This window comes from Oncorhynchus gorbuscha, linkage group LG25 (assembly GCF_021184085.1).
Source record: "Oncorhynchus gorbuscha isolate QuinsamMale2020 ecotype Even-year linkage group LG25, OgorEven_v1.0, whole genome shotgun sequence".
NCBI lineage: Eukaryota > Metazoa > Chordata > Actinopteri > Salmoniformes > Salmonidae > Oncorhynchus > Oncorhynchus gorbuscha.
The window spans coordinates 8,542,432-8,564,700 of NC_060197.1; the positions used below are offsets into that span (position 1 = coordinate 8,542,432).

General features: G+C 43.4%; 2 protein-coding genes across 5 annotated transcripts in view; one reads left to right on the plus strand and one right to left on the minus strand.

Annotated features, from left to right (window-relative positions):
• Window positions 1-17,072, minus strand: part of LOC124014381 (solute carrier family 41 member 2-like) — a 36,792-nt gene extending 19,720 nt beyond the window's left edge. Inside the window, exons 1-11 of one of the 2 annotated variants that reach the window (XM_046329289.1) lie at window positions 16,863-17,072; window positions 15,269-15,914; window positions 14,635-14,742; window positions 12,966-13,037; window positions 11,188-11,332; window positions 10,840-10,986; window positions 8,845-8,992; window positions 8,655-8,734; window positions 6,537-6,668; window positions 6,116-6,264; window positions 2,362-3,470 (exon numbers count right to left, since the gene is read on the minus strand). In XM_046329289.1, coding sequence (XP_046185245.1) covers window positions 3,438-3,470; window positions 6,116-6,264; window positions 6,537-6,668; window positions 8,655-8,734; window positions 8,845-8,992; window positions 10,840-10,986; window positions 11,188-11,332; window positions 12,966-13,037; window positions 14,635-14,742; window positions 15,269-15,787 — 1,533 coding nt within the window. In that variant the 5' untranslated portion in view covers window positions 15,788-15,914; window positions 16,863-17,072 and the 3' untranslated portion in view covers window positions 2,362-3,437. Of the gene's footprint in view, window positions 1-2,361; window positions 3,471-6,115; window positions 6,265-6,536; window positions 6,669-8,654; window positions 8,735-8,844; window positions 8,993-10,839; window positions 10,987-11,187; window positions 11,333-12,965; window positions 13,038-14,634; window positions 14,743-15,268; window positions 15,915-16,862 lie in introns of those variants that run through there. The other variant, XM_046329288.1, reaches the window with a different exon arrangement.
• A 340-nt stretch (window positions 17,073-17,412) lies between these two features.
• Window positions 17,413-22,154, plus strand: LOC124014038 (enoyl-CoA hydratase domain-containing protein 3, mitochondrial-like). Of its 3 annotated transcripts, none has more exons than XM_046328700.1 (6): window positions 17,413-17,603; window positions 17,966-18,087; window positions 18,183-18,280; window positions 18,455-18,655; window positions 18,717-18,895; window positions 21,265-22,154. In XM_046328700.1, the coding sequence occupies exons 1-6, from the start codon at window positions 17,467-17,469 to the stop codon at window positions 21,296-21,298; spliced, it is 771 nt and encodes a 256-aa protein (XP_046184656.1). In that variant the 5' UTR covers window positions 17,413-17,466; the 3' UTR covers window positions 21,299-22,154. The 3 variants fall into 3 exon arrangements, with proteins under 3 accessions (XP_046184656.1, XP_046184655.1, XP_046184657.1); XM_046328699.1 differs by having other exon boundaries at window positions 17,414-17,603; window positions 21,261-22,154; XM_046328701.1 differs by lacking the exon at window positions 17,413-17,603 and adding an exon at window positions 17,687-17,834 and having other exon boundaries at window positions 21,261-22,154.
• Window positions 22,155-22,269: the final 115 nt, after the last annotated feature.

The window sequence follows — 22,269 nt, forward strand, 5'->3', positions numbered from 1 at the left end:
CGTCCCAGGTCTTTGTACTCGATTGAGGGACCATACAGATAATTGTATGTGTGGTAGACGGGGTAGTCGCATAAAAAAATATATAACGTTAACCACTATTATTATTGAAAAAGTCAAGGGGGAAAAAAAATCACACTTTCTGAAGGAACTGTACATACAATTTTTGTTATTAGGCCTACATGTACATTGACATTATTTTCAGTCGTCACTATGACAATGAACACACCCTGAAAGCACCGAATGGGCTTGAGTTACCACCTTATTAATATGCAGCATGCAGTAGGATGCATTGATCAGTTGATTGACAGGTGTAGGACAATAATCTTTCCTCTAGTGTGGATGGTCACCAACGTTTTATACAGTGCCTTAGGAAAGTATTCAGACTCCTTGAATTTTTCCACATTTTGTTACATTACAGGCTTTTTCTAAAATAGACTAAATACATTTTTTTCCTCAGCAATCTACACATAACACCCAATAATGACAAAGCAAGTCCAGACATGTTTAGCAAATCTATTACAAATAAAAAAACTGAAATACCTTTACAAAAGTATTCAGACCACTTGCTATGAGCTCAGGTGAATCCTCTTTCCATTAATCATTCCTGAGATGTTTCTACAACTTGATTGGAGTCCACCTATGCTAAATTAAATTGATTGGATATAGTTTGGAAAGGCACACACCTGTCTATATAAGCTCCCAGAGTTGAGGGAACAGTCCACAGATCTGGGTAAGGGTGCCAAAAAATGTCTGCTGAATTGGAGGTCCACAAGAACACTCTGTCATTTTTCAATGGAAGAAGTTTGGAACCACCAAGACTCTTCCTAGAGCTGGCCTCCTGGCCAAACTGAGCTATCAGTAGAGAAGGGCCTTGGTCAGGGAGGTGACCAAGAACCAGAGAGTCACTGACAGAGCTCTTGAGTTCCTCTATGGAGATGGGAGAATCTTCCAGAAGACAACCATCTCTGCAGCACTCTACCAAGCAGGCCTTTATGGTAGATTTACTGAGTGGCATCCGTCTGGCCAAAGGCACGTGACAGCCTGCTTGGAGTTTGCCAAAAGACACCTAAAGACCCTCACACCATGAGAAACAAGATTCTCTGGTCTGATGAAACCAAGATTGAACTCCTTCGCCTGAATGCCAAGCATCACATCTTGAAGAAACCTGGCGCCATCCCTACGGTGAAGCATGGTGGTGGCAGCATCATGTTGTGTAGATATTCAACATTGGCAGGGACTGGGAGACTAGTCAGAATCGAGGGAAAGATGAACGAAGCAAAGTACAGAGAGATCGTTGATGAAAACCTGCTCAAGAGCATTCAGGACCTCAGACTGGGGTGAAGATTCACCTTCCAACAGGACAACGACCCTAAGCACACAGCCAAGACAAAGCAGGAGTGGCTTCGGGACAAGTCTCTGAATGTCCTGGAGTGGCCCATCCAGATCCCAGACTTGAATCAGATCAAACATCTCCGGAGACAACTGAAAATAGCTATGCAGTGACGCTCCCCATCCAACCTGACAGAGCTTGAGAGTATCTGCAGAGAAGACTGGGAGAAACTACCCAAATACAGGTGTGCATGGCCCTTAACTCTGACACAACTAACGTTATCGCAACAGAACTAGTAGGCCTAGCTAATGTGAATTAAATAAATATGACATTACACATACACTAGTTTAGGCTTACTTGACTTTTATGCTCTAAATTGACTCCTTAAAATAATTTAATCTGGCAATAGTCACCCACAGAGGTTGCCACTGCTGCACTGCAGTAAAGCAGAAGTCGAATTTATCACTTCCGTTGTTTAGCTGTGCCCATAGCAATGTTTGAAAATGAGGTGGATAGTTGCAACCCCCTCCTTTGGGAAGCATGCCTATGTACCTTGTTTCAAGTCCTCTCCCAGGACAACCACGGCAAACCTCTCCCTTTTGAAACAAAGGCACTATCCCATCTCGGACACAAGTTACTGGATGAAGTAGTAAAGACATGGAAAGCAATGCGAGGACTTACCACTAGCACAATGGGAGACCACAACCCCAGACTAAGTATCAAGTTCCCCTGATTCAAGTTACTTTAAAAGGAGAAGTATATCATTTCTATAAATAGTATTGAGAGAAAGAGAGAATTCCTCATTGTCCCCTGTGAAATAGAATGGCTATGGCATTACATGTAAATACGGAAAATAAATGCCCTAGAAACCCTTTTCTATAAGCATTTTATTAAGGAATTATTTATTACAACGTTTTAGGGAGTGGGGATACATTTACTGCTTTGATTTTTCATAACAACAATGAGAGAGAGAGACTAGATATCATTGAGTAGAAGGACATAAACAACCATTTGTGACATTCATATGACACTGCAGTCTCCTCCAAAGAATGCCCATCAACTATACTTTAAGGTTAAACTCAGTTGGTGTCATTGACAGGAGAGATGATCAGAGGGGTAGAGTTTCTACCATCATCATTAAGACGGGCAGAAAAATGGATAGAGTTTATCAGTGGTGCAGGCAGTGAAAGAGTAGAGACCTGGCCTCCTCATCATCATAAAAGGATACCTGACCCTCCACATAATCAACAAACACCACCTTCTGGGGCCTCTCTCTCAGGGAGAGCAGGACACTGGGTTTAGCAAGAGCCTCGTATTCTCCATTCTTCAGCCACAGAGCCCAGTATCCATTCTCAGCACTCAGTGTGATATCTCCCTTCCTGTTGATGGACTCTCTGGCCACTCCTAAATCCCAGTCAGTCTTCCCCTTAACCATCACCTCATTGTCAAATCTAGCTGAGGAGAAGCCCTCCTTTCCCAATACATAGATATCAAGATTGAACCTCTGGGTTGTCGGGGAGATCCTGTTTTGTATCTCCATGTTTCACTTGTTTTCTATCCTCAGCCATGATGAGGTAGGGATGTGTCAATCTTGTATCAGGATCCAAAGTCACATCCACTGCATACTGCTGAATCCTCTTCAGTTAGGACTTCAGGCAGCTTCTCCTCCATCTGTTTATTCAGTGTCTCCTCCAGTTGAGATAAAGCTCTCTTCACAGTCCCCACGCACAGATGACTATTAACACTGATCTCAGACCAGTTATTGATGGGTGGAGGGGTGCACAGGGTGGGAAGCTCTGGAGGAGGTGGTCCTCAGTGTGTGAGAGCTGCTCCAGCTCAGTGCTTCTCCTCTGTAGCTCAGTGATTTCCTGCTCCAGCTCTTTAACGAGCCCTTCAGCCTGCCTCTCTGTTGCTTTCAGCTTCTTCTCAATCACCTCAATGAGCTCAGCCTGACTTCTCTCAATGGAGCGAACCAGAGCAGTGAAGACCTGTACACTGTCTGATCTTTCTCACTCTGCTTCTCTCTTGCTGAGATCTACTGAGTGTTTGATCTCTTGAACCTTCAGTCTCTCCTGGATCATCTGCTGCACTTCTGCCTCAGTCGTCTTCAGCTAATCCTTCCTCTCTCCACGCTCTTCCTCTAGAGAGACAGTGTCATGAGTCTTGTGGTCCGTCTCAGTGCAGAATTGACACGGTGAAAGCAAACCATACTATTATCTGAGGATAGCACCCCATCAAACAAAGACAGACAATCATAATTCAACACGCCAGGCGCGACACGAAACTCAGAAATAAAGATATAATTAATGCCTTACCTTTGAAGATCTTCTTTTGTTGGCACTCCAATGTGTCCCATAAACATCACAACTGGTCATTTTGTTCGATTATTTCCGTTGTTATATATCCAAAATGTCAATTTATTTGGCAGGTTTGCTCCAGAAAAACACAGGTTCCAACTCGCGCAACACGACTACAAAATATCTCATAAGTTACCTGTATTCTTTGTCCAAACAACTTTCCTAATTGAACTTTAGGTATTCAATGTAAATAATCGATCAAATTTAAGACAGAATAAACTACGTTCAATACAGGAGGAAAACAAAGTGGAGCGTGCTTTTCAGGTCACAAACCTCTATCAAACAGTACACTTCACTCGACCCTTGTTCTGAACAGGGCTACTTCTTCATTACACAAAGGAAAAACATCAACCCATTTCTAAAGACTTGACATCCAGTGGAAGCGATAGGAATTGCAAGCAACTGCCTTCGAATTCTAGATTCCCAATGAAAACCCATTGAAAAGAGAGTGACCTCAAATAAAAAAAAAATCCTGGATGGTTTGTCCTCGGGGTTCCGCCTGCCAAATAAGTTCTGTTATACTCACAGACATCATTCAAACAGTTTTAGAAACTTCAGAGTAGAGGTCGACCGATTAATCGGAATGGCCGATAAATTAGGGCCGATTTCAAGTTTTCATAACATTCAGAAATCGGTATTTTTGGACACCGATTTTGACGATTTTCTTTTCTTTTTTCACACCTTTATTTAATCTTTATTTAACGAGGCAAGTCAGTTAAGAACACATTCTTATTTTCAATGACGGCCTAGGAATGAACGGTGGGTTAACTGCCTTGTTCAGGGCCAGAAAGATAGATTTTTACCTTGTCAGCTCGGGGGATCCAGTCTTGCAACCTTACAGTTAACTAGTCCAACGCGATAACGACCTGCCTCGACACTGGCAATACTAAAGTGCCTATAAGAACATCCAATAGTCAAAGGTTACTGAAATACAAATGGTATAGAGGGAAATAGTCCTATAATTCCTATAATAACTACAACCTAAAATGTCTTACCTGAGAATATTGAATGTTAAAAAGAAACCACCAGCTTTCATATGTTCTCATGTTCTGAGCAAGGAACTTAAACGTTAGCACATATTGCACTTTTACTTTCTTTTCCAACACTTTGTTTTTGAATTATTTAAACATGTTTCATTACTTATTTGAGGCTAAATTGATTTTATTGATGTATTATATTAAGTTAAAATAAGTGTTAATTCAGTATTGTTGTAATTGTCATTATTACAACAACAAAAAGAAGAAATCGGACGTTTAATCGGCACCGGATTTTTTGGTCCTCCAATAATCGGTATTAGCATTGAAAAATCATAAATCGGTCGACCTCTTCTTCAGAGTGTTTTCTATCCAAATCTACTAATAACATGCATATCCTAGCTTCTGGGCCTGAGTAGCAGGCAGTTTACTTTGGGCACGGTTTTCATCCGGACGTGAAAATACTGCCCACTATCCCAAACAGGTTAACTAACTTGCCTAGTTAAAAAAAATAATAATCAGATACCCTCCTGCTCAAAGTACCTTATGATATATTATTTTTTCCCCCTCTTTAGTTTAAAGGCTCACTAGTGAAGTTGAAGAGAAATGGCAACTAACGTATGTCTTCATTTCCTATAAAGACCAGTTGTAGTGAGTAAACATTGACCCCAGACTATCAAAGCTAAGTTCCAAGGAATCAAGACTTCCAGGGTGGCAGTTAGGCCTTGCTGTGTACAACAAACAACTTTAAAAGAAGATAGTTGGAGAGAAAATGCACACCTAGAAAATATGTTCACTCCAGACAGTCGTGACATGCCATGGCACACCTATAGTAAAAGCACCAATTCACATTATGAGCCTTTGCTTCCATAAATCGATCCTAATGCAATCAAAGCGGTAAAACACAAAAGTCAGTCTTCAGGAAAAAAAACACAGAGCTCTAGGAATGCTTAGGATACACACATTTCTACATTTACATTTTAGTCATTTAGCAAACACTCTTATCCAGAGCGATCTACAGGAGCAATTACGGTTAAGTACCTTGCGCAAGGGCACGTCGACAGATTTTTCACCTAGGCGGGCTTGGGGATTCAAACCAGCCACCTTTCTAGTTACTGGCCCAACGTTCTTAACCACTAGGCTTCCTGCAACTCCTAATTTTTCTTCAAATGTCACTTAGGAAGGAGCACTCATCTAAGCTGACGTGCATTATGTGTGTGGTTCATTTATGTTGAAGTGTTATGAAAGCCGAGTGAAAGAGGGTCTCTGAACGCAGCTCGCTTGTGATAGCGTCACAATAATAGCGGTGTCTCGCAAAATATCTGCTTTTAATAAAAAGTAATGTCAGCCAGGGAAATTTCAAGCTCAGATGAAGGTCACATTTGGAAAAGGAATTCGCAGACTATGGATAGTTTGCAAAGGAACTATCCCCATCACACACACACACCACTAACCTGTAAGAGGGCGGCAGCCAGATAGACGGTCATGAAGATAGGCGTCAGGGTGGTGTGGCCGCTTTTCATCAGGTGGATGGTGTACAAGAAGATCAGGTGACCCGGGAGCACCAATAGGAGCAGCACCTGGGCCGAACGGTGATTGGCTCCTGAGAGAGGAAACGAGAGGAGTTGGAACTGTGCAACTGAGTCTAACAATAAACAGATGCTAAGACGGTTCCTAACCTGTGTATCTGTCAGCCTAAATTATGGGGTAGTGACTTAACATAGTACCTTCTGCAGCACCTACTGTACAATTTATGTATTAAAATCACAGCGAGAGGGATGGGAAATCTCTCTATGCTAAGCAACCTGTCCTGTAGGATGCCCCGTTTAAAACAGATCATATTTCCACAGTTTGAGTATTGGTTAGGCGCTTTACCTGTGCCATAGAAGGTGCGGCAGGGGTAGTAGCAGCCTTTTGCTTCCTCTGGTACCTCCCCAGGAGCACTGTGGAAATGGAGGTGAGTGGAGATACGGCTAGACTGGATGGCTACCAGGTTCCCCCCAATACCTGTAGAACAGACAGAACAGGCAGGCTTAGGGCTGGAGCTGACTGGAGGCAGCTGAGTATAGAGCAGAAGTGAGGGTGAGAGAAATGCGAGGACCCAGATTTGTATCCTTCCCTAAACAGTTGATGCCTTCCAGTCACAGATCTGAGGTAACGCAACCTCTCCCTCCAAAGAGCAGGGATGTACTGTAGTTTGTCATATTACGTCCTTCTAGATCCATTAGGACAGAGGGAAGGGTGTGAGTTTTGATTTGGAATGCAGCCTTCTCAACCAGTAGGAGCATGAGACAGCAGTGATGCATCGCCACAATTAATACATACTACTGTGTGGGAAAAATGCATATATAAATATGAGAGCGAGAGAGAGCGAGAGAGAGCGAGAAACAAGAGGTGGGGATAGACAGACAGGGAAAGTAGGGAGAAAGAGGAAAAAAATAACAAGTCTGACAGCGTGCCCCATCTAATACTGCTCAGCTTCGTCATATAGATTGTAATTTGTATCAAGCAGATGAACATTGCTCATGAGAACAGCAGGACAAGGCAATTTATATCCACACACACACAGGTGACTCAGAGTAGTCTAGCCAGCAGCACGGCTCATGTAGAAACACTCACAGCTTCCAGGTGGGCAGACCAGACAAACACTCCAACCCAAAATAGTGTATGAGAGACAACACTGACAGAAAGTAGAGGAGGAGATGAGAGGCGGTGGTCAGTGAGACAGACAACACTGACAGAAAGTAGAGGAGAGAGGATGTGGTCAGTGAGACAGACAACACTGACAGAAAGTAGAGGAGAGAGGATGTGGTCAGTGAGACAGAAAGGGAGTTTGGGCATTCCAAAGAGTACCCAAAGAGGCACAGTACCAAAAGGGTTGTGTTTTGGAGAGGGGTATATTTTGTGGTAGCTGGGCTCATCTCCCTTCCTGTGCTTGTTATCCTAATCAGGCAGGCCTAAATGAGAACAGACACCCCTGCTGCCCAGAGATTATGGCCACTTAATCCAATCTTTTTTGCCTCTCCACTGACATTTACCTACTCCATGGTGCGGCTAAATAGAATGCCCTGGCCCCCCTCATACTCCTCCCTGCCTAACCCCACGCCTTCTCATTCCGCAACATCCCTCACTTTCACTGCACTTCTCTACCATCTCCAGTCCACCACTCAATCCCTCTCATCCAGAGGTCTGGAGAGTATAATGGTTTCACCTCAGCAGGGGGGCTAGCTGCTGTAATTTGGGTCACTGGGTCTGACAGAGGGAGAGGGGGGTGGGGTGAGGGTAGACCACAGGGGGGTCCCATCTCCCACTATATCCCGCCTCATCGGAGTAGCTCTGGGACAACAGACTGTCTGCATGCCTCTCCTCGTCTCATCTCCCTATTTTCATTTCTCCCATTTCAGTCTCCTTTTTCTCTCCCATTCCCCCAATTCCTCTCCTTTACCAGCTTCACTCATCTCCTCTTATATTCTGTGTCTAGTTTTGAAGAGAGGAACTGTGCACGTTCAGAGTGAAAAGCTCAGCCTAGTCATCTCCTCCCTATACGATAGTAACCACCTCTGTGTTGTAAATCACAGATAGTTACAGGGTTGGTGAGGAAACCTCCCTTTTCCAGCCCCAGTCATTTGTCTGTGTGGTCCACACACACTTCCCAGATCACCCAGCCATTTCCTGATTTGTAGACATCTCAGCAATAACATAGATTAGAGGCACACAGTCTCCTTCCATTGCGTTAAATGTCTCTCATTAACAATGTTTAATTAAAAGCTGATCTCCGGTTGTCAAAATGCCAGCAACAGCCTTGGCAACGGTCCCCCGGTAAGGATGGGAGGAGGTTGACAGTAGCAGTGACAGACGTTTGTGTTTAGTCCATTACGCACTATATTTCTAACTACGAGGGTTGAATGTAAATTCATTAAAATTGGTGCACATTGTAAGCCACATTGTAAACCCACACAGAGTGTCTAATCAGTCAGTGATGTTGCGTCTCACCGTTAATGACAGGGGTGTACACCACGATGCCAGCCAGGTTCGGGTCAGACACGGTTTTGTCCAAGATGAGTCCTCCGATACTGCAGAGCACAGAACATTCACACTAACAATGTGGCATTATTTTCATCATGTGAATGTACAATCGTCTGTTGCTATTTCTCTATGACAGTGAGCGAGTGCATCCACACACCTGCTGATAACCATGGCAGTGATGACAGGCTCCCAGCCAGAGTAGAGCAGGGTGCGGCTGGCCGGGTGTTTGGATGAGATCACCATCCACACTGGAGTCAGAGACAGGAAGAAGGCACACACCAGGGACGACACGTACGGGTGAGAGTCTACACACAGAGACAAACAGAGCGAGAGAACGACAAGTCAAATTGTATTTATCACGTGCCGAAAACAACTGGTTCAAACTTTACAGCTTGCTTAAGAACCTTTCCCAATGACGCAGAATGTTAAACACAAAAGGAATAAAATACCTGGGATAAGATCAAAAATTTTAAAAATATATAACACACAAGCATATATACAGGGAGTAGCAGTACCAGATACATGTGCAAAGGTAGATATGTACATTAAAGGAGACAGAGAAACAGAGAAAGAGAGAGAAACAGGAAAATTGAGAATTCAAAACAGATGTAATCCCCAGAGTGAACCTTCTGGTGAGAGTTACAACAACAAAACAACAAACACCGTTTATCAGCTTCAGCTGCATGAGGATTGACAGAACATTGGGGAACATACTGTCCCTCCTCTCCCCAGGAAAGACAGCGTGACACAGAGCAGGGAGCAAGAAAACAACAGAGATTCATAACAAACCAAAGAAGTGCTGTATTTGTGACTCAGTACAGTAGCTACAGAACAGGACATATCTAACACATCACTCACTATCAAGACACTCTCCTTGGAGGGGTCTACTTTATACAGAAATTTGCATGCGCACACACACTTCCTCTTTAGCCAAACTCTAATGATTATTACAGCACTAAATCAGAGTGATGTTGGAGAATAGAGAAGGCGAAAACACCTGCTTAGTGCCTAGTAGTGAGATATGTAACTCCATCATCCCCTTCTCCTTACCAGATGTTCGTCTCACCATGATCCCATTACACACTTACTGGCCCTCATCATCAACCCCCTGAAGACATAGATATAAAACCCAGAGAAGGGAGCTCTATGTAGTCACAGTGGGTAGAATTGGGTAATAGTCCCAGTCATGATGACACAGGTATAACGACCAGTCCCTGGGTTTAGGCTTGACTCTGGGTGTCACTGTGGTTCACTATTCCCTTGCCACGTTTCAGCTTTAAGTCTTAAAATAAATGTTTGCAGTAGTCAACTGTGGCACGTGGCCTTGGGAAAATATACAGTCTCCTGGATATCTCTGTGCACCATCAGGCTAAAATGACTAACTTTAACTGTGAGTAAACTGCACATTAGTCCAATTAGGCAGAACACTGCGGACGGGACGGACACGGCTGGCCCTTACAACAGAGACACTGTCCTCTGCGGCAACATCCCAAATGGCACCCTATTCTCTACGTAGTGCACTACTTTTGACCAGGGCCCATAGGGAATAGAGTTTGGAACACAACCTGTCCTACACCACCAGGCAAGGCCAGACAGATTTACTGAGCTGGTATGAACTCTTCTATTAAATTATCTCAGAGGTTTTACTGTAGCCTTTCATAGATTTTGAGTCTCTGGTCTGGTGATGAATGCTTGTTTCATAGGGCTCAGACACGTCAAGGTTAGTAAAATACAGTTTCCAAAGGAAACGCTTGCTGGTCCACTCTGTGTTGAGTAATGTAACGTGAGGAAGCGTGTGTGAGGCTGGGCATGGCACATATTAAATATGGACTATGAAGTGTGAGAAGGAGAGAGGGAGGAGAAAGAAAGATAGTCTGTTCTGATGAATTACCAGTAAAGACAAAAAATTACAGCATAAGAGTTCCATCTAGTGGTTGAAAGATGCAGTCTGATTCCAAACGGACCATTTCTTTACACTGTTGGACAGATTTACTGAGCATTTTCACCTTTTTTCAAGGGGAAATAAAACACAAACAGAGGAAGGATGAAGTGAAGGATTATGAACTCAATATAGAGGGTAAAACAATTTGTTGACTGGTTTTGTATCTTATTTCCATCTGGATGTATCTAGTCCAAACCCTCCTCCTCTCACCCAGGCAGTTGTAGAGTCCCTGGCTGATCCAGGCCAGGATGGCCAGGGTGATGAGGTCACCGAAGCTGGCGGCGATGGGCGTAGCCACGTTGTCGGGGTTGATGCCCGTCTTCTTGGAGCCCACGATCACCCCCACCATGATGAAGCCTGGGGTTCAGACGGTACAGAGGTCAGGGCGACATGCCTGCACATACCTCAACCTTCCATGTGTGTGTTTGCTACTAAAATATAGCACGAGACCCATCAGCAGTAGGTGATAATGTGTGGGGCTTTGACTGACTGTCTATCTGCACCTATTCCATATCAGAGTACATGTGTGTGTCCTTGTCTGTGTGTGTGTGTCTGTACCCTGCAGCATAGAGGCTATGAAGGCAGTGGCCACGCTGGCAGAGCAGAGCAGCACGGCATGACTCATCTGGAACTTCCCTTCTGGGATCCAACCCAGAACCACTGCCGCCACTGCTGCCAGGAAGCCAACTACTGTAGCCTGTACCTAGAAAGGGAAAGCGTGGGGGGGGGGCAGAGCAAGAGAGGATGAAAAAGGGAGAAGGAATATAGGGAATGAGAGAAAGGGAGAGGTGTGAGGACAGTGTTAACAGGAATAACATAAACCTGTTTTTCTAACAATGTTCTCCTGTTATATGATACACTATCAACGTTGAAGACAAGTCCTCAAGGGGCCATTAAACATTGTGCTTGAACACTATCAGTCCCTCAGTCAATAATTACCACAAGTACTAACCAAAAGTACACATACTACGCAGATAGGGAGATAAGGGCACAAATCCAACACTGCTCGCCAATGTTCCCTCTAAGATGAACACTGGCGCGCAGCTCCCCCGGCACGAATATTAGCTTATAGGGAAGCATGAGATAGCTCTAGAAAGTTGAGTGAAGTTCAGTGTTCATCAAGGCATTCCTAGTCGATCGCCAAAGATTTCTGTAAAAAAATAACAATGATAAAGCCTTGTGTTCCTAATTTTATAAATGTTTCGTCTTGGGCTGTTTGGCGGTAGGTGCACCTGATTCAGCTGCCTTGCGCGCCGGGTAGGTGAACTGTTGCCATTTTGAACCCATTCATGTGTCTGGCAGGCCCAGAGAGCAAATCAAGTGCACTATATGCCTACTGCTGGCCAATCGGATTGCTCAAATTACCGTGTCTGCAGTAACATAGCAGGCATAAAAAAAAGCTACAGCAAAGTTGATACTGTGATATTTCAAAACCATGACGACAGGGAGACTCAACGAATACCAGGAATATCCAGGAATATTTCACTTTCTCTGTTCATAGGAGTAACAACATGAATGTGTCATGTGGCAGAAATAATGCGGTACAACTGGAGTTTTGCTGTCAGCTGGAAGACGTTCTCCTTTTTGGTCAGTATCAGTGGAGGAAAGGGAAAGCGGAGGGATGTTTGGCCCAAACAACAATGCATTAGCAGGGCAATTCAAGTAAAGCCAATATGTGGTGATAATGTATTGAGCCTATAGCTTACTGCACAAACCTCCTTGCTACAGTACTGTTTTTAATTGGTTCATGTTGCATAGGCTTACCATTTTTTTACGTCATGTTGAGAAGAAGCTCTCAGTTTGCATTTGGAATTGTTTTGTCTTAAAGGGGCAGTGTTGTATTTTGAGACAGGCTTGAATTAGCTAAGTAGCCAACAGGCAGAGGGTAGCATCATTTGTCTGATTCTCTGTAATAAATGGTATGGGAATAATAATACATTTTAATTTGTAAAGTGGTTTCTTGCGTCAAACACCACAACATTTTCAGTCACCTCCTTGTCTGAAGGACAAGTGGATAAACAGCTTAATGTCAAGCCCTGCATGTTTTTTCAAAAGTCTCATGGAATGTAGGCCTATGCTGAACACCACACATTTCCTGCTACTGCAGGCTGAATGATAGAACAGCTATTTCCATGATACATTTTATGGGATGCATTTTCTCCATAGTTTTTTATGGTAAGCCACTCTAAAGCGGGTATAGCCTCAGGTGTTTACAGTAAACACGCGCTGGAAGTTGCACTACATTTTCACAACGTTCAAGTTTGAGCTGAAATTTGGCTCGGGAGAATTTGGGGAATATTGCTGCTCGCTATGAGGCTGACCGTGTGTGTGTTTACCTGTTTTAGCGCCAGGTTTCCTATGATCAGATTCCACTTCTCTATGGGAGAGTCCATCTTCCCCACATTCACCTGCACAGTGAGACCACAACCAGCTAGTCAACTCATTCAATATTCACTTTAATCTCACACTCAAATAGCCTGCCCAAGAAACAGATTAATAACTACTTTGAACAGTTTGCAAGAACCGCTAATCAGATTACTAACTAATATGATTAAACTAAACACAATGTTCAATTGAGTGCATTGTTTCAGATGAGAAGGTTTGTGACCGTTCTTGTTTTCTTAGCAAAAGTATGCAGAGCTTAGCAGTTTTGAGTTTAGTGAACAGGGAGTGAGCTGAGGGAACAAGTGAAACACAGCACTGAGTTTCTCTGTGTGAGACCGAACAGAATGATGTGAATGTGTATCTGTGAGGAAAGAGGCAGGGGAGGAACGGGCCAAACTGAACAAAGAGAGAATTCTGTCCCATCACCTCATCAACTTCTCCGACCCCACATCATTTCAATAGGGGGAGAGAGGAAGGGAGGGAGGAAAAAAGGGAGAAAGCAAGATGGGAGAACCAGAGTGTAATGGTGTGCGAGAGAGTGTCGAGACAGGAGAGAGAGAGAGAAATAGAAAGAGAAAGTGAGATATGTTAGAGATTAAATATGGTGAAGTGAGGTTGTTTTCTTTGCAATTATATGACAAGTTCTTACACTAGGCAGAGTGAACCAAAGGCCAGAATCTAAAAACCTATTGCTAGACATAACAGTGTACCAATCTACTATTGCCATCAAGACAATAGTTATTTTCTATAAATCCCTCTAAACCCTCTCCCCGCCCCCCCCCCTCTCAGTCTTTTGCCCTCTTCCTTCAAATCTCTCGCGCTCTGAGCTTGTTTGCGCTCTAAGATCGAGGTGGAGTGTCAACTTTCCATACAAACTGCCTGTTCACTGTTCTGTCTGCAGCCCACCCCTTTAGTGGAAACACCACCTCCCTTCTTCCTTCACTCTGAAGGGAAAGGAGGAAGGGTCTGGGAAATCATGACATGGGGAACTAGACAGATCGCTACCTCAGCAGATTTCTCTCATAAATCCCTTAGATCCTGGGGTGAGAGGCTATTCTACAGCAGTGGACACGACTCCACAGACTAATAGTTTAATTTATAACCATGTCTTAACATGGTAAAGAAGCATGGACGTTTCAAAGGGGCACCAGGCAAAATAGATTATACAAGATAGTAAAGATTAGCATTTTCCTCCCTGTTCCCTACCGTCTCATTTCACCTGATATATGGCCTACCAGACATGGCCTATGGAGGATCACAACAAAAGCCAGTCCAGGCATGACAACAACAAGCATGATACATCACTTTAGTCTGCAGGGCATCAGGTAAAACTAGACATTACCACTATGTATAACCAACGTCATCCACATAACCATAACTACATGCTACATATCTACTATGTCTGATGGTCTTTAATCCTCAAAGTAATGACGTCATAACTCCTAAACCAGGAAGCCATCTTGATATACATCTCAAACAGGTTTTGTAGAGCAAGCAGAAGAGCATGTGTGAGTGTGTTGTATCTAGAATGTGCAAATACTTATTGATGTATTGATGGTGTCTGTGTGCAGAAGTGTGTTTGAAAGTATTTAAAAGACAGCGTGTGTGTGTGTGTCTTACCGCGGTGGATAGTCTGGATGCGAGGGTCATCTCCAGGTTGCCCTTCAGGCCCAGCAGAGCCGGAACCAGGATGAAGATCTCTGTAATGTACTTAAAGGCATCCCAGTGCTGGGGAGGGGGGCAAGAGAGAGAGAGGATGAGGGGGAGAGGGAGAGAGAAAAAAGCAATAGACATGTCATTATTGTTAATAGTTTATTGTTGGCTACCGGCTAGTATAGAGCAGATGGGAGCTTACATTTGTTCATTGTCAGCTTGTCTGAATTGGAAAGTTGTCCGCATTCAAATATTCACATTCAAATTCAAACGTTCTATCAAGAAGTAGATAAGGCAAACTGCCATAGCTTCCAGTCGTAGGTTTCTTCCTAGTACCCTATTCCTAATAGTATTTGCTGAGTGGCTATGAGAATCCCTTTAACAATTTAATATCAATAGACAGATATCGCTTTATCACCTCCCTTGAAAGCTCTTACAGCCATTTACTCTGGACTACACAAGAAATGGAATCATAAATAAACAATACAAACTAATTGAATTAAACTGTGCCAAATCCATCTCCTCTACCTAATTGAACTTCACATGCACTAGTCCACACCCCAGTCTCAACAGGACCTATGCTCTACCATTCCAGTCTCACCTGTACTATGTCCAGCACCATCCCTGCCGACACGGTGCCGAACCCAGCCAGCAGGAAAGGCACCACGATCTGCAGCGCCATGGCCAAGGGTGACTCCTTGGGCATGTTCCGTGTGGGGGGTCTCTGACTCTCCTCTTCCTCCTTCTCCTCTGCATCGCCCTCCTCCCCCGAGAGCGTCCCCTCAGGGAGCATGGGCTCAGTCTCAGAGTACCGCACATCCCCACCGTCTGACAGGCTAACGGATGTCCGCGCTACCCGGTCCGAGTGCCGGCGTACCTCCAGGTGAGGGGGGTCAGGCCGGTAGCCGTTCCCATCAGGTTTGGGACCCAGGTCGGCCATGGCCAGACCACGCTCTTCCTGGAGCTTGGTGTATCCCGTAGGGACCATGGTTTGGAACAGAGAGGGGATCCACCCGGTAGGCACTGGCTTCAGAGAGAGACTGCTCCAGCCACCGGCAGCTCCGCTCATACGCACCGCAAGGCTAGGGCCCAGAGAATCACCCAGTGTGTGGATGTTCATGCTAAGCACTGCTGCTGATGGGTCAACAATGTCTCATATCCATTCATCCAGGCTGGGGCACTGTGAAAGAGGGCAGGCTGGGCTGGTTAAATAGGAAGAGGGGCATCCATGTCCACTACGATCAGCCCTGTGGAGACCAGCCAAGGAGAAAGACTTGAAAACACTGTTCTCTCCGGCTCATGCAAGCAACACAAACACAAATGATAGGCTTGCTATTCTCCCCGGGGCAAAGGCAAACCACATTTCATTTCAAACATTAGCCTACATTGCTTGTTTTGGTGCTGTTATGTTCAGAACGACCCTGAGGCTAAGGAGGGGAGGAGCTGTCTACACAATGCATGCTGAGTAATAACCCACTATCTGGTTGCTTTCAGGTAGGCCTATTGTATGTCTGTTTGAATGTCTCTAAAACCCTGCACATATATGATATCAAAGTGCATATGTCCTGTCTATGATTTATTTTATTTTAAATTATATAGCATAAACTCTGCTTATGACCAAGTCTTGAAACAGTGAAATACATAAGCATCGGTGAATAGTAGGCTGCTGGTTGCTTCTCTGGCCAATGTAATTCAGCACAGCCGTTCTCCTCAGATAAATGGACATTTTGGAAAATGTAGCAAGCTATGCCATTTGAATAGTTCCATAATTTAGCATTGTTTTTTACATTGGCTAGGGCCATATGGCATCAGCAACGGCAACAGACGGCTGAGGTGTTGGATCGCCGTATATCTGTCAGTCTTGTCAGAACCAGGCTAAAAGATCTCACTAAGTTACCTTAAGTCTTGCTTCTTGGTGGATAGATATTTTCTAACTTTGAACCACAATTGAATGGGTAACAAACTGGAAAGCGAAATTGATAAGGAAGTGAAGAATAACTGCGTTATCCCGCTTGTAAATATTGTATACATATATATATATTATTATTTTTTAACAGTCATTACATTTGTCAAAATGTTCTTCTGGCAAGGCAATCTAGCTACATAAGCATATTGGATGCTAGCGCGAGCTAACATAGCTGGCTAGTACCTCCAAGCTAGCTAAACAAACAGGGTAATAGAACAAAAAACATTACCTATACAGGCGAAATGCGCTAATAATGAATTACATGTATCAAGTAGTTGATACTAATTTAGTCTGTTTTATCCTCCTTTTTTTGTTCGTGTCCGTGTTTCGGATTTTTCAGAAGGATGCCCGTTTCCTTCTTGACAGCCAGCCCGTCGCGTCAGAGCAAAAGTGCCACACAGACTAGTACGCAGGCGCAGAGCACACCTGGTAGGCTACAGTTGCGTAAACCAGGAATTTCTTGAGCAGTGGCGGTTAGTTGTGTCCTTATATAATACATGTAGAACATTTACGTCTAGGACATCAAATAGGCACTGAATCCTATGGTTAGGACGAAGAAATGTGAAATATGAATTCACAAATTTGGATAGTTTGTGATTTTGCATTGATGCGCTTTTTATAAAACAGCTATTCTGAAATTGTATTGTGTTATGACATAATAAACGCAGTAGTTGCAGTCAATATACAGTTAATTAAGTCATTATCCATTACCCCTTAGGGAAGAATGACAATGTTTCCGTTTTGAGTTCTCACCCCGAAACAGTAGAAGGCGCTATACACCAATGTTGGTGTTCATCCTATGACCCAAATGTTGATGCAAGCGCAGTCAAAACATGGCTCGAAATTTGTTTTACCGTGCTGCTAATATTGTCCAACTCAGCAGGTTTACACTTCTAGTTGGGTCAAAGTCACTTTGTACGCAAATTCCGGCGGAGCCATTGACTGTCAGACAGCAAAACAATGGAATAAGGTATGCAAGTTGTCAGCAAACTAACAAAGCTAGTTCGCTAGCTTGACCACTCTTTCGGTGTTTGATTCCTGTGGGGTCAAAGAACTGCATTTGTCGAGCGCCTCTTCTCAAAATGTGCCCATGTCGCGCGAATTGTATAGAAGCTGTCAATTTTGGACACGCGCTTCCATCTCTTCAATGCAAAACGGATCACCTGAAACGTTAATTGGTGTATCTAGCTAACTAACGTTAGTAAGTAGTTAGTCCTATAAAAATCTCACTATTATGCTTCAGGTACACAGTGCATTGATCGGTACAGTGCATAGATTTTTGTTCCCCTTCAAATGATTCTTGCTACTGTAACAGTGTAATTACATGTGCAGGAGTATAACCTTGAACAACCCGAAGAAGAGGAATGCCCTGTCTCTGTCCATGCTGGAATCACTAAGAGGCAACATCCTGGCTGACATCGACAGCGACGACCTCAGAGTCATCGTCATATCAGGCAAGATACCACCAGAGTGCTGATCCATGATCAGATGTGGCCCCCTTTGGTCCCCTCTTCATAAAGACTGTTGTATTGTGTTATGTGTGTTTCAGCTAAGGGTCCAGTGTTCTCCTCTGGGCATGACCTGAAGGAGCTGACGTCAGCACAGGGCAGAGATTACCACTTCAAGGTGTTTCAGGCCTGCTCAGAGGTGTGGTTCACTGTCGTACTGTATACAAATATACTGTACACACACATCATCATCATCATCATTACTGGCAATGAGTCAAGTGTGATTGTCCTCCGTAGACTCTGGCTGTGTACATACAGTACACACACACATTCTCATCCACGTACACACTCATTCCTCTTGTTGTTATTGAAGGTTATGACCCTGATACAAGACATTCCTGTGCCTGTGATTGCCATGGTGAATGGGGTTGCCACAGCAGCAGGATGCCAGCTTGTTGCCAGTTGTGATATTGCTGTGGTGACGGAGAAGTCCACCTTCGCCACGCCAGGGGTCAACGTGGGTCTGTTCTGCTCAACCCCAGCCGTGGCAATAGGAAGAGCTGTCCCCAAGAAGGTAAACACACACATACACAAACACACTCTGTGGAACACTGATATATTCTGATATTTTACAGGTTGCCATGGAGATGCTGTTCACAGGAAGCCCGATCTCGGCTCAGGATGCTTTGCTGCACGGGCTGGTCAGCAAGGTGGTTCCTGAGGAGCGTCTAGAGCACGAGACGTTAGCCATCGCACGGCGGGTCTGTCAGGCCAGTCGGCCCGTTGTAGCCCTTGGCAAGGCCACCTTCCACAGGTGTGTGTCTTACTCCACAGATGTTTTACCAAACTGTAGCACTCAACCCTTCTGCCTACCATGTATTCATTCCCTGTTTGCTACATTTTCATGTTTTTGTTGGTTTGAGTGGATATCCACTGATACACAGCGAAAGAGTCATTCATTTTCCTCTTGAAAGGTAAACACTATATACACTTGTTACAGGAATTAATTTCCTCTGTTTTAATAACCAATTAAAATGAATCACTCTGTCAATTCATAAGAGTTTGTAAGACCCTTATTGGTATAAAATGGACAGAGACCAGCCTTTGAAATCAACCAGCTGCGTTTATTCTCGTGAGTACTGCTCATGATATATTTTTACCACAGATTATAAACTGAAAATGACGTCAGCATTTTCTAAATGTTCCGTCTCTTCTTGACACTGGTAGAAAGGCTGTATAGTTCTCAAGCCTTCCCACATCAGTCTAGAGCCAAGGCCAGCCTGTGTAGATAAGCATTCTAGCCAGTCTGGCGATATAGTTAATTCATTTCTACCAAGGAACAGACAGTCATTGTTCTAATTCTTGATTATATTTACACACATTATATTCAGTACTAGGATTAAAAGAAAATTCATACATATACAGTAACATAATAGTATTCTGATTAGTACATATACAGAAACATAATAGTATTCTGATTAGTACATATACAGAAACATAATAGTATTCTGATTGGTCAGTCCTGATTGAAATGTATACATAATTAGTCATTATTGATAAAAATTCCCTTAACACTACCGTTCAATAGTTTGGGGTCACTTAGAAATGTCCTTGTTTTTGGAAGAAAAAAAAAAAAAAACTTGTCCATTTTAAAATAACATCAACTGATTAGAAATACAGTGGAGACATCATTAATGTTGTAAATTACTTTTGTAGCTGGAAACAGCTGATTTTTAATGGAATATCTACATAGGCGTACAGAGGCCAATTATCAGCAACCATCACTCCTGTGTTCCAATGGCACGTTGTGTTAGCTAATCTAAGTTTAGCATTTTAAAAAGCTAATTGATCATTTGCAATTATGTTAGCACAGCTGAAACATTAAAGAAGCAATAAAACTGTCCTTCTTTAGACGAGTTGAATATCTGGAGCATCAGCGTTTGTTGGTTCGATTTAAAGGCTCAAAATGGCCAGAAACAAAGAACATTCTTCCGAAACTTGTCAGTCTATTCTTGTTCTGAGAAATGAAGGCTATTCCATGTGAGAAATTGCCAATAAACTGAAGATCTCATACAACTCTGTGTACTACTTCCTTCACTTCAGAGAACAGTGCAAACAGGCTCTAAACAGAATAGAAAGAGGAGTGGGAGGCCCCTGTGCACAACTGAGCAAGAGGACAAGTACATTAGAATGTCTAGTTTGTGAAACGCATGTCTCACAAGTCCTCAATTGGCAGCTTCATTAAATAGTACCCGCAAAACACCAGTTTCAACGTCAACAGTGAAGAGGCTGGCCTTCTAGGCAGTTCCTCTGTCCAGTGTCTGTGTTCTTATGCCCATCTTAAACTTTTATTTTTATTGGCCAGTCTGAAATATGGCTTTTTCTTTGCAACTCTGCCTAGAAGGCCAGCATCCCGGAGTTGCCTCTTCACTGTTGACGTTGAGACTGGTGTTTTGCGGGTACTATTTAATGAAGCTGCCAGTTGAGGCGTTTGTTTCTCAAACTAGACACTCTAATGTACTTGTCCTCTTTCTCAGTTGTGCACCGTTGCCTTCCACTTGTCTTTCTATTTTGGTTAGAGCCAGTTTGTGCTGTTCTCTGAAGGGAGTAGTACACAGCGTTGTACGAGATCTTCAGTTTCTTGCCAATTTCTCAGATGGAATTGCCTTAATTTCTCAGAACACGAATAGACTGACGAGTTTCAAAAGAAAGTTATTTGTTTCTGGCCATTTTGAGCCTGTAATCAAACCCAGAAATGCTGATGCTCCAGATACTCAACTAGTCTAAAGGCCGGTTTTATTGCCTCTTTAATTAGAACAACAGTTTTCAGCTGTGCTAACATAATTGCAAAAGGGTTTTCTAATGATCAATTAGCCTTTTAAAATGCTAAACTTGGATTAGCTAACACAATGTGCCATTGAAACACAGGAGTGATGGTTGATGATAATGGCCCTCTGTACGCCTATATAGATATTCCATTAAAAATCAGCCATTTGGTGATACAATAGTCATTTACAACATTAACACTGTCAACACTGTATTTCTGATCAATTTGATGTTATTTTAATGGGCAATTCTTTCCCCTTTTCTTTCAAAACAAGGACATTCCTAAGTGACCCCAAACTTTTGAACGGTAGTGTACATGTGTAGTTTTATACATAATTGAATTCCTCTCCCAGACAGATGGCCCAGGGTCGGGATGCGGCCTACGCTATAGCCTCTCGTGTCATGGTGGATAACCTGGCTCTCAGAGACGGACAGGAGGGGATACGGGCCTTCATAGAGAAACGGAAGCCTGTGTGGACAAACAAAGCAGAGAAGGCCCATGATTAGTGATATCTGCTGGGCTGGCCCACCATGGCATGTGAAGGGTCAGCAGCCTCTGGGCTGGAGAGGGAGCCTGTGGATGGTTGAGGTGTTAAACTTGCCCCCAGTTGGACCTGAACCCATCACAGAACACATGCTCGAGGAGGACATTTTGAAACGAAATCCCTGTTGATTGTTCACCAATTTGTAAGTCGCTCTGGATAAGAGCGTCTGCTAAATGACTTAAATGTAAATGTAATTGTTGTCGTGATCAGATGAAGGGATACTGCAGGGCTGTCTTAAGTCGCTCTGGATAAGAGCGTCTGCTAAATGACTTAAATGTAATGTAATGTATGCCCTTAGGAGGGGGTGAGGTGAAGGGTCTTGGAAAGGTAGATACTTGAGATGCACCAATGGTCAAGGGACTCACAGAGGACATCGATTGGGCACTTCTTGTGACAGAATGTAAATGTTTAAAGGGGCATTCTGCAGTTGAAACAATTACAAAGCTGCTACTGATTTGGTAAAAAGCTGATGGGATGGGACTGGAGAAATGTAACTACTCTAAAATTCATAGACAGAGGACTGGCCATCCATGAGATACAAATGATATGTTTTGAGGCTATACATTGTTTACAATGGTGTAAAACAAGCTTATATTTGTATTTCTGATGGGGTAATAAGTCATGAACTTAAGCTCATGAGCAATGTATTAAGTTGTATTCTTCAAAAATCAATGGGTATATAAAGTGCATTCGGAAAGTATAGACTCCTTGACTTTTTCCAAATTTTGTTACGTTACAGCCTTATTCTAAAATGGATTTAAAAAGTCTTCCCCCTCAATCTACACACAATAACACATGACAAAGAACAACATGTTAG